Source organism: Rhinolophus sinicus, chromosome 1 (assembly GCF_057876585.1).
Source record: "Rhinolophus sinicus isolate RSI-liver-muscle chromosome 1, RSI-T2T, whole genome shotgun sequence".
In the NCBI taxonomy this organism is placed as follows: Eukaryota; Metazoa; Chordata; class Mammalia; order Chiroptera; family Rhinolophidae; genus Rhinolophus; species Rhinolophus sinicus.
In genome coordinates, this window is record NC_142501.1 from 214,862,173 (window position 1) to 214,876,229 (window position 14,057).

Genomic DNA, 14,057 nt, shown 5'->3' on the forward strand with positions numbered 1-14,057 from the left:
CACAAGGCCGGCCAGCGCTTTTCCCTGGGGCCGCTGTCTTCCTGGCCTGCAGCCGTGGTGGGCCCAGGCGCGCAGATGCCCTGTAGTCATAACCTCCGTGTGGCTTCAGGAAGTCCTCAGCCTCATCACCCCAGTGGGCGTGCGTGCCCAGACTTGCACACGGCCCACAAAGCTTCTCCCTAAAATACACCTCCCAGGGCCACCCACTGCAGCCACTGCACACAGCCCTCCCACCGTCGCAACCCCACCCCAGTGGTTAAAGGGTCTGAAATGCTCATGTCCACTCACGGACACCCCCCTCCCACCAGCCACAGTGGCACCAGGTCAGGGAGCTCGCCCTTTTCTTCACGCTGTGCTTGTGCCCCAGCAGTGCCCGGCGCTCAGAGGCTCTTCAAGAGGCCTCGGGCCTGGCTCTGCGCCCTCTGAGCCTCGCTGCCGGGCAGTGTGACACAAAGGCACTGACAGGACCGCCTCTGGGTTTGTGACGAGATTCCAAGAGAGCGGACGTGACGCACTCAGCTATCACGGCCATCACAGACCCTGAGCCAGGGGTCCCCTGCCAGCTGCCACCACTTGCCCAGGGCTGGGGTTGGTACGGCCTCTCGCTTAGCCCATCCATCAGAGAACTGGGCATTAGAAGGCCCTTTCCTTTCTGACTTGAGGTTTGTTTCAGAGTAATACTTGCAAAACGTCAGCAGCCTGCAGCGAGCTGGGACTCCTCCCTCAGCTGCTGGGCACCGGGGAAGACCCAGGCATGAGCAGGGCAGACGGCTCCACAGGGGACACCCCCCCCCCAGCGAGTCTCATTGGGGTGGTAAATAGGCGACAGCTGGTGTGAAAGCCAAGCGTGAACGGCTGGGAGGACATGTGTGGCAGGCATGGCTCTCAGAAGGCAGCATTTCAACTGTGCTTCGGCTGGTGGCATTCTGGGAGGACAGGCCACGTGTGGCTCTGTCAGGCAGGAGCAGACAGCGCTCCGAGGCCTGATGACTGGTGCCTGCGGTCAGAGAGCACCAGTGTCTAATGTAACCCGGCCACCTGTGGAGGGAGGGACTGGCCAGGCTGCACCGAAAACCTGGCGTAAGAGGAGACCTAGCCTACGGCCACCTCTAGGATGTAGCAAACCAGGACCAAAACCCAGCGCCCGCTGTCTGGAGGCCCAATTTTCATGCCCACCAGTGTCTCAAACTTGAGAACACATGAACCCCCAATACAGCCAAGGCCAAGTGTGGAAAACTGCCCCAAGAGTTACAATTTTAGGCACATAACTGTCACCCACACTTCCTAGGACAAGCACAAACCCAGGCTTTGAACCTGCAGGGCAGTACTTGGTCAACAAGACTGTCACCAAATTAAAAACAGAAAATACAAACATTCCGGTAGAGAATTCAAAGACACAGGAGGCTTCACCTATAGACGCAGTTACAAGCAATGCTCCACATCCCCCAGCCTGTCACCTGTGAGGAGGAGATGACAGCTGTAGGCGGGGACTGAGCTGGAGACCCCAGAGTGGGGACCCTCTGGCTGAGGCACTGAGACGAGGCTCCAGGCAGGGACAGAGCTGGGCCCAGGTGAGACTCAAGGAGGAGCCAGGGCCCAGAGCCAGGTCCCTTCTCCCACCTGAGGGTGGTGATACAGAAGGTCTCTAAAATACTACTTTACTTCCCCTGTCTGAAGGGAACGAACAGAAACACACCAGAATATTAATGGGATGCTTAGTGGAACAATTTGGAGAAGAAACAAACTACTCTTGTAATCAGAAAAAAATCATTAAAAACAAAAATTAAAACTGGCTTCCAGTTCAAGATGGTGGGCCAGGCATCCAAGTTTCTCCCCTGACCCTCCATGGAGACCTGAGGGGCACAACTGACACCCAACGGCACTTGGGGTAAAGACACAGTCAGGGCCGGAACACGAGGGTGCGTTCCCGAGAACCACCCCGTGCTAAGAACCTAAGAAGTTCCGTAAAGCCTGATCCCGTCCAGCGATCCTCATGGGGGTGATTTCGTGCCCAGGGGATGTCTGGACACATTTTGGGAGCACACTACTGGCACCTGGTGGGTAGAGGCTCTCAGGACAAAGGACATCCGGCCCACATGCCCACAGAGGCTTGTGCCAGGCCACCCGCCGTAGATAAGGTGCCAGCGAGGTGGGGCCTGGGGCAGAAGTGCTGCTAGGTACCCAGGGGCCCCACCGACCGAGGCTGAGGAGCCTACCCCAGCTGCCGATGCTCTGAACAGTGAGGACCCCGACTGTCTGAGGACTTGCCAAGAGGGTGGTGGGCACGTGGGCCATGCCCCCGCAGGACGACGTGCCCTTGGGCTAAAGCACACGCGCTCCGGCCACACTCCCTCTGCCCTGACGACTACAGTGCACCCCGCCCTGCTCCAGACCGCACAGCCCAGCTCTGCGCCATCAGCCGGCCTGTGTTCTGATGATTTCTGCATCAGCACACGCTTCGAAGCCAAGGGCCCTGGTTTCCCGGTGAAACCTCCTCCTCATCCACTAGGAATTATCCTGAAAACTTCTGGGAAAAAATGTTAACTCAGCAGTAACACATGCCAACAGGACATTGGAATCATTATATGGAACCTAAACAATCTGGGAGGGCAAACGGGGGAGGGAGCTTCTCTGATCACAAAAACTCTGCTTTTAAAATCATCCTAGAAAAGAAGGAAAACTTTTAAAATCCGGCAGGCTAACTTGAAATGACACTTTTCTCTAGCTGTGTGAGCATCTGCGTGACTACTTTAATCAAACGCTATTCAATAGCTCTGGCACTCAGACTACACTCACGATTATCAAACAACAGCAGGATTCCAAAGAGAAATCCTTTCCTGTCCGATGGGTCCCACAGTCCCCAGCAGGACCAAAAATGGCGATCACCACAGTTCTGACCTTTGAACCTTGTCTGTCAGTTCAAGTGACAACCCTGAAGGTGGAATGAGTGAGACAAAAGGCCAACAGTTAGCAGCTCCCTCACTCAGGCCTCTTCTTCTGGAGGAGGGGTCAGGAAAGAGGGTCAACATCAGCCCCAGGGACGCGTATTTGGGGGCCTCTGAGCACAGGGTGTCCGCGGTGCTGAGCATGGAAGCACCGACCACCTACATCTTTTAGGGGTCCCGCAAACAGGCGCCTGTACACCAGGTCCCTTCCTTCATCAGATGAGGTGGCGAGGGAGAGCGCTGCTCAACCACAGGTTAAGGAGGAGCAGACACCTGGCTTCTGCTTCCCTGGGACACGCCCACCACCGTCGTCTGACTTGTCCTGGAGCTTCTAACATGCAGCCCCCACTTCACACTCAGGTGACTTCCATGCTTCGGTGCACTGCCTACGTTTGACAGGAGTAAATGTCTCAGAGGACTTAAGAACCCTGCCTGAGGGCTCCCAGGAAGTGGTGTGTGTGGTTTGGGGGGCTCAAACCCCAGCACCCACCACCACCGGTCACCACTGAGGTGGACGGGATCACGGGGGCCCTTCCGGAGGAGAGAAAAGGTACCGGGCCACCCAAGAAAAGAATCCAGAATCACCAATCAGCCACAGCTCTCCTGAGAAACTTGTGACCTTGACCTTTTAAGGAATTTATTCCCAGGTGCCTCATTCCAGTCAATCACCATCAAATCCTCTGCTAACCGAGTACTAGGAACACCAGCTTCGTCCTCATGGAATTTGGCTTGGTAAGTGACCATCCAAGGTCACCCAACCGGCGAGCAAGTGGCAAGGGCTGTATTTCAGGTTTGGTGACGACCAGCAAAATGGGTTCCCATGAAGTCGCTAGGGCTGCCTCAGAACTTCCCTGACCAGTGAGCGGGAGCCAGCACATCAACTCCGCCTGAGATGCAGCTTTGGGGAGCAGCTGGCACCAACGCCAGTCACGACGGGCACTGTGGCTGGGTGCCTGCGACCCCACCCCCGGAAAGCCCGGCCTCGACCTCGGCCCCAAAGTCACCCGCCTGCCTACCGCCAGGACGGTCACTTCATGCTGTTCAAGACGAAGAGGCCACGACGCGGCTCGAGGGCGAAGCGGGACGCCGGGCCGACCGCTCCCCGCCCTGCCACGAAGTCCCTCCAGGCCGGCCAGGGGCAGCAACGGCCAGGAGCCACACCCGCCGGCCGGGCCCGGGGGAGCCCGCCGGGCAGACCCGCCGGCCGCAGACCCCGCAGACCCCGCCGCCCCCACCGCCCCCGGGGAGCCCGACCCCCCAGGCCTCGCAGACCCGGCCTCGCAGACCCCACACCCGCAGGCCCAGACCCCGGGAGCCAGCCCACCGACCCCCAGGCCCCGGGAACCGGGCCCCGACGACCCTGCCCCGTACCCCCCCACACCCACAGACCCCGCCGCCCCCGGGGCACCCAGCCCTGCACACCCGCAAGCCCTCCAGGCCCCCCCGGACCCCACGAGCCGGGCCCCCAGACCCCCCGGGCCCCAGGCCACGCCCCTCCTCCCCGCGGCCCGCCGGCACCCGCAGGCGCGGTCGCCCCGCCCGCAGGCCCACCTTGAGGGTCGGGTACTCCTGCACCTTCAGGGTCATGGACAGCTGAGCAGCCGACTCCTGCACCGCCATCTTGAATCCGCCAAAACATTAGCGGGCGGAGGGGAAGGGCCGCGCGGCACGCCGGGTAGTGACGTAGCGGGCGGGGCGGGACGATAAGTCTGCGCCAATCGTGTCCGCGTCCAGCCCAACCAATCAGCGCCGGCCTTCCTCTTCTCCAGCCAATCAACGGGAAGACCGGCAGGGCGGGTCCCTCCTTGAACTCGGAGTCGGGAAGGACCGCCTGGAGGCCCGGGTGCTCCGGCCTGTCCAGCTGCGGTGCTTGCGTACCCCGGCTGCCCGGAACTCTTGGGGTTGGGGTGGCTAGGGGATGGACTCGGCCAGCTGCAGACCCGCCGGGGACTGGGACCCGCGAGGGAGCGGCTATGGGGGCCGCCCTTACAGGCTCTAACCTTTCGTGGCAGTGACCCTTGGAGGCAGTGAGCCCTCGTGATTGTGGTCCTTTCTGGTAGTGACGCCTCGTGGTACTTCGTGGTAGCGTCATGGCAACGTGGCCAAAATGTGTGCAGGCCACCTGACTACATTCCGTTGGGCCCCATTTCCACAGAGTAACAGCTGCTGGAATCCTGGAACCCCAGGTTTTCTATTGGAAGAGGAAGGGGGGGGGTACTTAAAACTAACTTACAGGAAAAGCTCCCAAAGTATAACGGGGACATATGGCTCTGGCGTCCAACGCCGAACTCCAGTTTCGTTTCAACCATTTCACATTCTTATCCTTTCAAATATAGTTCTTTCATTTTCTTTTTAAAATGGAAATGAAACTAGGTTTCGTTAATTGGGAGACTACTTCCATATTAAGCCATCTCTTAGTTTTCACATTTCATGCTTATTTCTGAAACAAACAAAAATACTGAGGGTTGAAAGAAATACCTAAGGCGACACAAGGGAAGCCGCTGTCCCGAGTGGGAGCCACCAGGACCCTCTGACCCCCACCTCCACCCAGCCCCTATCCATGCAGCATCCCAGCAGAATCTCGGAGATGACAAGAACCACACATGGGTGAGAAGAAGCTTCCTCTCCTGGATAAACCGAGTGCCGTGTACCTGATCAGCCAACACGTGAATTCATCAAGGTCATCAGAGATACTTGCAGCCTTCTTCCTGTTGGGGAACAAGTGGGCGTCTCCACACCGGTTTCGGAAGTATGCAAAGGCGAGACGGGTGAAGGTGGAGTCCCGTGTGTGATACGTGCCTCTCAGGAGACATCTGGAACACATGTGTTGGTGGGAGACTAGAAAAAGGCAGCTATTCTTGAACTTTTTAAACCCTCACCAAGGAAAAGACAGGACGTTACCAACTAAGATAGATCAGTTCCTCGAATCACAGGTCATCAGAACAGTAGTGCTCCTGCCTGGGAGTTTTAGGAAGTTGTTCTTCATTTCAAGCAGAAAAACTGAGCTCCAAATGAGCACATGCAGCTTTGGGAAACTATTTTATTTAACCCAGGTTGTCTCATTTTCAAATTTCAGAAATTTACAAATAAGGTGCTTTGCATTCTAAGCGGCAGATAAAATAGATCCCGAAATTATTTGAACACACTTTCCCCAACAGAAACCTGCACTGTGAGCGTTCAGACAGACATCAAGCCTTCTCTCCAGGTTCCCGGAACGGACCGCCTTTTAACCGAGAACTGTTTGGATACAGCGCCATGAATTTAAGGTGTACAAGGTATTGGTTTGATGCATTATATCACAGTGTGATTGCCACTGCAGGGTAGCTAACAGCAGTTCTGAGAGTGGGCATTTGGCTGGAGCCCAGGAGGCCAGGCCGGGCAGCGAGGCCTAGGTACAGAGTGCACACAGAGCCGGCCAGGGACTCACCTCCCACAGCAGATGGTAAGTGACACAGCTTCCATGAAGTTTGAGCATAGAGGAGAAAGACTAACCATGGCGGCAGCTGGAGGACTTGGGACCAAAGAGGGACCGGAGCATGTTGAGACATTGCTTCTGGAAAGAGTCCACAGAAAGGCAGGGCTGAAGTGAGGGCCATGGAGCAGCCTGGAGTCCAAAAGGCAGGATGGTAGGTGTACAAGGTATTGGTTTGGGGACCTGGGCTTCTTTCACCCACGCCCTCGGATGAAACAGGTGGCCCCCAGGGTCCACGGCTGACATTTGGCATTGGTTAAACAATGAATAAACATCTTACACTTGGTCCACAAATACTGATATTCTATATTAAAATATTTCCAATTCCATAGATTCTACAGAAAAAGGTAGTTAACCCATAATACTATTATCTTCAGGAAGTCAAAGTGAGGGTTTAATTTGTTGTATAACAATTCCCCATGATAGGAATAACAAAAACCATGAGATTAGGCGCGAGCTGCAGAGGTAGGTGGGTGTGAAGACCGAGTCTTGCACAAGGAGATGCCGCGAAGGAGGCGGGACTCCGTGCAGTCCCAGGGCCTGGCCGCCGCCGCCCTCTTTGCTGCTTTGGCGGCTGTCTCCTGAAGCCAGCACTGTTGGCAGCACTGTTCTTCTCAGCTGCTATAGAAAGCCTAATTTTGCAGTTTATCACAAAATGCCAGATTTGCTCAGCAAGTAATTCAATCTTACACATGGGGTACTTGGTTATCACGAAATTATTCTTTAATAAAAATGTATGCTGGGGTGGACGGGTGGCTCAGGCGGTAAGAGCGCGAGCTCTGGGCAACGGGGCTGCCGGTTCGATTCCCATATAGGCCAGTGAGCTGCACCCTCCACAACTAGAATGAAGTCAATGAGCTGCCGCTCAGCTCCCGGGTGGCTCAGCTGGTTGGAATGCGCCCTCTCAACCACAAGGTTGCCAGCTCGACTCCCAAAAGGGATGGTGGGCTGCGCCCCCTGCAACTAACAAAGGCAACTGGACCTGGAGCTGAGCTGCGCCCTCCACAACTAAGATTGAAAGGACAACAACTTGACTTGGAAAAGTCCTGGAAGTACACACTGTTCCCCAATAAAAATCCTGTTCCCCTTCCGACCCCCAAAAAAGAAAGAAAACATAGGTACTAAACATGGACCTTGTGTTCAAAAAGTATTTTTTTAAAAATGTATGCCTTGTGGTCTCTTTTATTATTTGGTGTGTCGTTTCTTCCATCGCCACAGGTGCCAGGACTGTCATGTGCCAGTTACTGGCCGGCTGAGGCAGAGTTCTTAGCTCTTGGGCGTCGTAGAAATGTGCCTCTTGCCCTACCAAGGAAAACATTTGGAACTGCCCGTTAGTAACACCTTGGTCACCCCTGTTTCAATGTGTACGTGATCGTAATGAGAGACGTCTTCATAAACAGGTGTGTCTAGTCCTGGGGAGGGGCTGACAAGTGAGTGTACTGCTCACAACAGCAGTTACAGGTGAGTTGTCTGACCCCAACAGACAGACGGACCCAGGGAGATGGGGAGGACGGAGCCAAGGCAGCCCAGGTCTGACCCAGCAAACTTGGCCAGCACTGCAACTCCCAGGGTCCTGCAGCTTTGCTGGGGTGGAGGGCTAGTGGGAGCTGACTGTGGCTCCAGGCACTGCCCAGAGAAGCAGGGATACAAGGCCACTGCATGGGGGCCACCCTGCCCCGGAGGCTCCTCCAGCAGCCAGCTAAGGGCTTAGAGTCACAAGCAAGCCAAGAGGTCCCCTAAATGATCACATGGCTGTAGGACCGTGGGGCAGAGGTGGTGACAAGCGGGGAAATGCAGCTTATTTAAACAGAGGACACCAAGAGTAGTTCAGTTGCTCCCATCTATCACAAAAGGTGGGAGGTGCTTCACCTGCCGGTCACAGGCCCTCCCTGCTCTCACTGCGTTTTGAAGGAGCACACAGAACCTCCTTAGTCGGTGTGTGTGTGGGGGCCTCAGTGCAGGGCCCTTCCACCCCACCCTGCCCCGCCAGCCTGCTTCCCCAACTGCCCATCCTGGCCTGCGGTGGCGGCTGACACACCTGGCCGGCCACACCTGAGATGCTGCCCTGAGGAGTGTGGCTGGGAGCTGAGAAGGACATTGCCCAGGAGAAGCGAGACTGGAACTTTGGGGTCCTTTCTCCCTGCCCCCCAGCGTCAAATTCATCACTGAATGTGGCTCTGCCTCTCAAAAGCAGCCACCCCCTCTGCCATCCAGGGACACCCTGCAGTCTCCCAGACATACCCACTCCCACCGGCTGGGTCTGCCCTGCTCGGGCCACCCACCCCCAGTGGAGCAGCCACAGCGATTCCCACGCTTTTGCCCACCTGGGGTGCGCTCACCGCCAGGCAGCTCCCACCTGCCACCGTCACCCACACCATGTCCCTCAGGGACAGAGAATGTCCCAGATGCCAGCCGCTCCATCCTGGTGGCACCCTCATGGTGGCACACTCATGTGTGCTCATCAGAGGCCTGCAGCACACTGCAACCTGCAGCTGAGAAGCCCGGCTGCCGTGGCTGGAGTTTGGTGCCAAAACTGTGGGGTCCAAACCCATTTTGCCACAAACTGGCTGAGGTCTCAGACCAGAAATGGTCAGTCCCCATCTGTGGACACTCGGCCTCTGATCTCCTTCCTGTCAGAATGGCACCCACCTCTGTGCCTGCTTTGAGATGAGAGGATTCGAGGGGTCAACGTGTGAGAAGCATCGGTTGGTGGGGTGAGCAGGTGGTACCATATCAGCTGTGTCTCGTGGACACTCTCAGAGCCGTGGAGACCCCTGCCACTTCACAGCACTGCTCACTGCTCCGAGGGTCGCATTACACACTGGCTGAAGACCCAGCCAGCTAGAGAGTGCGAGGCTCGCGTGGCAGGGCGCAGTGACCGCCACCTGTGCTGTACAGCACACCCTCGTGGGGCGACTTCTTTTGAATTCCAAACAATTATCTAAAACTCATACAAGGTCGGACAATTAAGTTCACGAACTTTCCACCATGTAAGTGCACAGTGGAAAGTTCACGAACTTAATTGTCCGACCTTTCGTAGTATATCCTATCACAAGGTTCACACCACCTTTCCCCCAAGATGACCCACTTTCCACCCCAGTTCCCCCGTCTGCCCTTCTGGGGTGGGTGTGTGTGGGGATGTCACGCCGACTATTCTGGGAATGCTGCCTGGAAGGCAAAAGCTCCCAGCAGCCCACATCTCGCCACTGCAGCTCTCCAGGGCGGCTGCAACCCCTGGGGCCTGTTCCTGCACGGCCTTGGCCTGGCACCCCAGAGCACAGGACCGGTCCCACAGGGCCTGGGTCTCCTCTGGCACATGCTCTCAGTCCCCCTTCATCTTGTGCTGTGTCCAGAGAAGCTTGGTCCTATGCTAAGGCATGGCATCTCCTCCCTCTGAATACGAGAACTCCACCGAAGAAAACAGCTTTTCCTCACATGCCACCAGCACATCAGGCTGAAGTTGATCCCTGGCCAAGGGCCCACAGTGACTTCTCAGGGGCCTGCGCCCTGCACAGCTCCAAGCATCCACCCAGGCCTAGGAACCAGGCCACGCACCACTAGTATTCTGCAGCCCGATTCTGACAGGGACAGCGACGTCCCCCTCACAGCCAGCCCAACAGGCCCCTGAGCTGGAAAGGGGATTTCCACCTGGGCCTGTGGCCTCACATTTTTCCAGTCTGTGTCAAGATGCCCCCTCTTTTGGGTTCAGGCTATTCTTTCTGCGGTTTCCTGTCCTTTCACCTGTCTGCCAGAGAAACTGAATCATAGGGTGGGAGGGCTGCTAGGACATGGCAGGGGCGAAGGCTGCCAGGAAGCGATGGAGGGGTATGTGGCCGCTCTCCTCACCTCCAGCACCTTCTCAGAGGACACCAGCGCAGCTTCTCAGAGGACACCTTGGTAGTGGGGTGAATGAGGCGTGGCAGGAGGTATTTCTCCTCTATCAGGTACGTAGCAGCCTCTTCCAGCCACCTAACTCCATAGCCACAGAGAGACAATGACTTGGGTAGCGTTCAAGGCCCCTTTGGGGCTGGACACCCGCTGTGCCCGTGGGTGGGGTCCTGGAGTTTGGGGCGAGGAGGCTGCCCTGTGTGGAGTAGGCAGTCCAAGGGGGACACCTCGAATTTGGGGTCAGGCGGCAGTCCACGGCTGACGGTGTCCGAGTGGGAGCTGGCAGCTGCCCTCTGCTGAGTGTGGCCTTAGAGACAGGGCACCTGAGTCGGGGGTCTCACCATCGGCAGGGTGTCGTGGGTCCCTGCCCACCTGGGCGGAGCTGGGTTGCGATGCTGGAGGCCTGGGCAGGGCCCTCCTGGGTTGGCTGAGGGTCCGGTGCGCTCGGACTGCTGCGCTCCACCGCCCCCGCCCTAGTGGGGGCGCCTGGACCAGCAGCCCCGCCAGCCCGGCCGCGGGGCACGGTTCCAGGCGCGCCGGTGCGTGCGCGGACTGGAGGGACCGCAGAGAGGCGCGAAGGTGGAGCGCAGGGTGTGGGTGAGGGGCCCGGGCAGGACGAGGGGAAGAGCTGCGAGCCTCGCGCGGGAGCGCAGCACTCGTCTAAAGAGATGTGGCGGGAACCACTGCCCAACTCCAGGCACCCTCGGCTGTGCCGGCTTTTCTACTTGCACTAGCGTGAAACGCCTCCTCGTGACGTCACCTCGTGCCCCCGGCCAATCACCAGGTGGCTCTCCCCCCGGCCGGCCGACCTGACGCCACCGCCCGGACCCCTCCCTCAGCCCTTCCCCAGCCCCTCCCGGGGGCCGCTGCCCGAACCCGGCCTCGCCCGGCTCGCCGCCTGGCTGGCTCCCTCCCCTCCGACGCAGAGCCTTCATCTCCCAGGTTGAGTACCTGGGGTGGGGATCCGAGAGCAGGCAGGGGGCGGGCTGTCGGTCACGTGGGGCGCGTCCTTCCCGGGGTTTCCAAGGTGATCGACAGGCACCCGGATGCTGATGCTGCGGCAGCTCCCTTTGCTGCCACTGTTTTCGCCATCTGATGGCCGGTTCTGGGGACTGGACCTCAGGAAAAGAGATGGAGAGCAGGGTGGGCAGGCTGCAGGTGGCCTGGGGTAAGGACAGAGAGGCAGGATCATCACACGGAAGGGCCAGGCTGCCCGGCCCAGAGCACGGAAGTTTGCATCGGACAGCACCCATCTCGGTGGTCGGCCTCCTCCCGAGGCCGCGCTCCTCCGTGAAGGGGTTTGTCCCGCTCGCTGCTGATGCTGCCACACCCTGCCGTCATTTTCGATGACTTCCACATTCGCAGAGACAGCCCATTATATACCTGGACTGTGCCTCCTGTTGCAAACATCGTTGGCATTTCCCCCAGCAGCCATGTCTTCCTACACTGAATAACGGCAACACTAATAAAATGTAAACTGTCCTGGTCTCCCGCGCAGTGGGCTCAGGGAAAGGGGGCCATTCCCTGGGGTGAACCCCGCCAGAGGAAGTGGTGGCGGGCCTCCACTTCCTCTTTGCTCGGATTGGCTGGGGGTGCGGCCCGCGTTTGACCCGTTCTAGCCAATAGGGCCTGAGAGGGTGTCTGTGGTAGGAGGCAGGTGCAGTTTGGGAAAGTTTTATGTCCTAGCTAAGGACCCGTGGGTGGTAGGAATCAGTCATCCCCCTTTGCTTTGTTTGACCTGGGAGGGTGAATGTAATGTGGGGACTCAGCTCCCCGCACGAGAACGCAGGATATGGCGAGGCCAAAAAGGAACCCCAACGGAGCCATAGGTAGGGGAGTCACACCACTATAGTCTCGCTGGCGGCTGGTAGGAGACACAGGGAGCAGGAGCCACACGATGCGCAATCCGCCAACCAATCAACCCCCCAGCGCAGCCACGGAGTTATATCAGTGGCCAATGGCTCACTGGTTACCGCTGATGGCCACCAGCCATGGGATGGCCATCTGATTACAGCCGATGGCCATCTAATAACCGAGCCAGCACCTTTCCATGCGAGGCTGAGAGCCTGGAAACTGCTCTCTGGGACTCTGTCCCCACGGTGAATATGTGATGTTAGGAGCTGTCACAGCCAAAGTGGGACCATGAGGAAAGAGGTAACGAGAACCCAAGGGGAGCTGATGCAAAGGTCTGCCCTTGCTGATGAGATGAATTAACCAACCCTGGAGCCTCCTGACTGGACAGCTTTTTGGTGAGAGAGGATAACCACCTGTGCCGAAGCCACTTTGGGCCAGAAACTCTGGTATATGAGCTGAAGGCACCCTAACTGGTCCATTTCATCCCCAGAATAACCTAAATATTTCTTGTGTGGATTCCACTTTCTAACTACCCTACCTGGTGTTTCTCGCAATGAAACAGGCCCTTGTGTCAGTCGCAGCTCCTTTGGCCTGCGCCCTCCAGAGTCTGGGGCCTTGCCACATAGTCAGGGCTGAACACGTGCAATGAGGTGTGTGGCCCCCGACAGCACAACCCTTCACCCCACACGTTACTAGTGTAAAACAGAACAAAACAAGCACACAAACAAAAACCAGGGACATCAAGCACCTGAAGGACTCGGTCTACTGTGGTCCCTGCTGTGAAAGCCAAGTCGGAGGGCAAGTCGAGGCCTGGCCCAGGCGCTGGGTCCCAGAGATGAGGCCTGAGTCCCCCAGGCCCTGCAGGGCGGGAACCTGCCCACTGACCCTCACATGAGGGGGAAGGTGTTGGCCACTGTGTGGGCAGCTCCGTCATCACGATGCCCTCACCCTCCTCCCTGATGCAGCCAACCTGCAAATGCACCCTTGGGCAGGCTCCTTGAGCCCTGTGTGGTCACGTGACTATTTTCTGCGGAGGCCTTGTGAGATTTCCGAGGAGGATTTGGAAGTGAGGCAGCAGGTGTAGAAAGCCTGTGATGGCTGTGTCCCTCCAGGGGCACCCAGAGGTCAGAAGCTACCAGAGGGTGATGAGCAGAAAGATGGAGATGGGCCCTAACCTCGCACAGAGAATCAGATGTCTTTACTTCCCTCTGTTTCCTCCCAGCGTTGCTATGTTGCATTTTGTGCTATGCAGACGCTTCCCCCGCACACACACAACTTCTGGTTGGGGGGGCTCCTGGGTCTGCACCCCCCTCCTCCCCAACTTCTGGGGTCCCAGGGATGGGGTTCCTCACCAGCCCACGCTCCACTTCTAATGCACCCTCTGCACCCTCCTGTGGTTCCAGCGTCCTTTCCCGTTCCCAGAAACGGCCCTCCTCGCCCTGCAGTGTGGGCCACCTGGCTAGCCTTGCCCACCACTGCGTCCTCAGTCATTTCCTCCTGGGCGTCCTCCTGGCCCCCTACTAGCTCAACCCCCCTGACTCTTCACTGTCCTATCATAGTAGTAATTGTATGTGCTCATGGGACTGTCTGATTCATGTTTCCTTCCCCATGACACTGAGCAACCTGAAAGCAGGTGGCCCTGAGCACAGCTCCCCGCCCCCCCAGAAGGCTCTCACACCTGCCACCTCCCGCCTGAGCCTGTGCCTCGCTGCTTCCGTGCCTTCCATGTTCCTTATCAGCTCAGGAATCGCTGCAGTCAGGAGGCCCCAGCGTGGGTTTTCTGCCCAGTCCCTTTCTCAGGGTAATTTCAGGCATGTGACCGCTGCGACCCTCAAAGTGGGCGTGGTGAGAGAGCCGGATCCCACGGGGTGGGGACACACCACGGACAGCACATGGAG

General features: G+C 57.8%; 1 protein-coding gene across 3 annotated transcripts in view; it reads right to left on the reverse strand.

Annotated features, from left to right (window-relative positions):
- MAEA (macrophage erythroblast attacher, E3 ubiquitin ligase) overlaps nucleotides 1-11,851 on the reverse strand; it is a 36,239-nt gene extending 24,388 nt beyond the window's left edge. Inside the window, exons 1-3 of one of the 3 annotated variants that reach the window (XM_088793405.1) lie at nucleotides 6,373-11,851; nucleotides 5,597-5,758; nucleotides 4,497-5,136 (exon numbers count right to left, since the gene is read on the reverse strand). In XM_088793405.1, the coding sequence (XP_088649531.1) occupies nucleotides 4,497-4,565 (69 nt within the window). In that variant the 5' untranslated portion in view covers nucleotides 4,566-5,136; nucleotides 5,597-5,758; nucleotides 6,373-11,851. Of the gene's footprint in view, nucleotides 1-4,496; nucleotides 5,137-5,596; nucleotides 5,759-6,372 lie in introns of those variants that run through there. The other 2 variants (XM_074320072.2, XM_074320085.2) reach the window with 2 other exon arrangements.
- Between the last annotated feature and the right edge of the window lie 2,206 nt (nucleotides 11,852-14,057).